The sequence below is a fragment of the Sinocyclocheilus grahami genome, unplaced genomic scaffold (genome assembly GCF_001515645.1).
Source record: "Sinocyclocheilus grahami isolate Dianchi unplaced genomic scaffold, SAMN03320097.WGS_v1.1 scaffold1782.1, whole genome shotgun sequence".
Taxonomy (NCBI): Eukaryota; Metazoa; Chordata; class Actinopteri; order Cypriniformes; family Cyprinidae; genus Sinocyclocheilus; species Sinocyclocheilus grahami.
This window is the reverse complement of record NW_015506961.1, coordinates 214,082-216,729: the sequence shown is the minus strand read 5'-3', so window position 1 is coordinate 216,729 and position 2,648 is coordinate 214,082. Positions and strand designations below refer to the sequence as shown.

Sequence of the window (2,648 nt, the reverse complement as noted above, 5' to 3'; positions counted from 1 at the left end):
ATGAATTTTTAAAGATTCTCCAGTGCATGATTTTGTTCTGTAACTCTGTACAAACGTTTTGTAAATTCATGATTATTAGAGTTTTTAAATAAATCTATGGATATGAATATCAGGTACATTCATACAGGACGTTAATATGAATTTTTAAAGATTCTCCAGTGCATGATTTTGTTCTGTAACTGTACAAACGTTTTGTAAATTCATGATTATTTGAGTTTTTAAATAAATCTATGGATATGAATATCAGGTACATTCATACAGGACAATATATTTGAAATATATACATGCATGTGTGTGTATTTATATATACACATAATACATATACACAGCACACACACATATAACAAAACCTTTTATTCTGGATGTGATTAATGGTTTGACAGCACTAATTATAATTGTTTTGTAAAACAAACACATGATATTTTTCACTACGAGTTCACTTTCAAGCAACTAAATCTTCAAGCTTCATTTTGGTGGAATGTGGACTATTTTAGAGAAATGCTGTAAACTAAACTCGTCTCACCCCGAAACATCCAGCCGGACATACAATAACTCAAACTTAATCAAACTTTGATTGTGATTTCAAAAGACTATTCCAGTTTTATTTGATTGACAGTGCAAACCCATAGTTTATTTTAAGGAGTGTGATTGTTTGCGTGTAAAGCCTGCTGTGATTGGCTGACACTCACTGATCTGGTTGAGTGTCTCCTGTGGGATCCAGCTCATGTCCACGTCATTGTGATTGGAGGTTCCCATCTCCACTTTAGCTGCTGGCCGTCTCCTCTGTAACACACACACACACATCAGAGGCACTGAAGCACAGATTCTGACAGCAGAGTAACGATGAAGAGCAGCTGATGATGATGAGCGTCTCACCTTGCGTGACTCGAGCAGCTGATGAAGGCCGACCACCAGCAGCAGGCCGAGCCCCGACAGAAACACGTACAAGAAGATCCTGCACACACACACACACACACACACACAGTCAGTCACGTGATCAGAGCGCCACCTGCTGCTCAAAGCCTGAACTCCTGGACCACTGCAGCAGCCTTACGTCTCTCCATCCAGACCGTCTTCTCTCTCGGTGATGGTGACGGTTTGGTTGAAGACGGCGTCCTGGAACACGTTCCCCTGAAACAGCAGAGAGGAAGGACACGAGTGAGTGAGAGACACACACACACAGACTCACACACACACAGACTCACACACACACAGACACAGACTCACACACACGCAGACTCACACACACGCAGACTCACACACACGCAGACTCACACTGCTGTCCCTGTAGTTGAGGTTGATGACGAGGCCGAAGGGCCGGCCTCCCATGGGCTCCGCGGGGATGAAGGAGTACTCGAAGGTGGCCTGACGCTGAGGAGGAACCTCGGTCCCCAGCTGCAGCGCTGTGAAGTTCTGGATGTAGAACTGGAAGTCCTGCGGGTACCGGAACGAGGCGTCCAGAGACTCCACCACGAAGTTCTCCGAGCCTTTATTGGTGAATCCCAGCAGGAACTTCACGATGTCGTTGGCGGGAAAATCTGTCATTCAGGAAGAGAACGAATGAATGAGCCGACAGAAGAGAAACACCCATCAGTCTGTGAATCAGAGTTCAGAAACTAAACACCGTGAGTGACTGACTCTGTAAACCTGACATATGAAATAATTATTATAATGTATTTTAGTAATGCAATCTAGAGAATACTGAACAGAATGTGTCAACTCATTGTGCACTAAATCAGCCATGTCTCCTGGTGAATGTGAGATCGACTCGTTCACCTTCTCCTTTGACGAAGAGGATGGTGGTGTCAGCGTTGGGTGAAGCCTTCATCTCCCCCACCAGAGCTTCTTCCTCCTCTTCCTCCTTTTCTTCCGTCTGACAGAAGAAACGACAACATGAGCGTCTCCACTAACCGCTCAGATGACGAGAGGTTAATGATAGTTAGTTAGTTCTCTTACTAGTTCAGTGTTCTCATCGTCCTCCACCTCAGCTTCATCATCCTCATCCTCAGCCATCACATCATCAGCGGCATCTTCATCCACACCCTCCTCTTCCTCTGTAGCGTCCTGTGCAGAAACGACCGGCCCTGGAGACACACACACACAGAGAGAGAGAGAGAGACACACACACACACACCTGGAGTTCATTACGAGGTCTGACACACATCTGATGATGTTGGAGTGTCACTGATGTGCAGAACTCCACACATCACACATGTTCATGTGATTACAGGCACATACAGAGAGTTTAGCTGATATGTGAAGACATGCGTCAAATACTCTAACACACACACACACACACAGAGAGAGAGAGAGAGAGAGAGAGAGAGAGAGACACACACACACACACCTGGAGTTCATTACGAGGTCTGACACACATCTGATGATGTTGGAGTGTCACTGATGTGCAGAACTCCACACATCACACATGTTCATGTGATTACAGGCACATACAGAGAGTTTAGCTGATATGTGAAGACATGCGTCAAATACTCTAACAGTAAAAATCTACTTATTATACACTACCAGTCAAACGTTTTTGAATCACAGAGACATACACACACACACACACACACACACACACACACACATACACACACAGAGACATACACACACACACACACACACACACACACATACACACACAGAGA

General features: G+C 44.6%; 1 protein-coding gene across 1 annotated transcript in view; it reads right to left on the bottom strand.

Annotated features, from left to right (window-relative positions):
• Window positions 1-615: 615 nt before the first annotated feature.
• The window catches only part of ssr1 (signal sequence receptor, alpha), a 4,355-nt gene continuing 2,322 nt past the window's right edge, over window positions 616-2,648 (bottom strand). The window contains exons 2-7 of the mRNA XM_016259047.1: window positions 1,957-2,084; window positions 1,777-1,873; window positions 1,276-1,538; window positions 1,055-1,131; window positions 877-955; window positions 616-783 (exon numbers count right to left, since the gene is read on the bottom strand). Of these exons, the coding sequence (XP_016114533.1) occupies window positions 631-783; window positions 877-955; window positions 1,055-1,131; window positions 1,276-1,538; window positions 1,777-1,873; window positions 1,957-2,084 (797 nt within the window). The 3' untranslated portion in view covers window positions 616-630. The remainder of the gene's footprint in view (window positions 784-876; window positions 956-1,054; window positions 1,132-1,275; window positions 1,539-1,776; window positions 1,874-1,956; window positions 2,085-2,648) is intronic.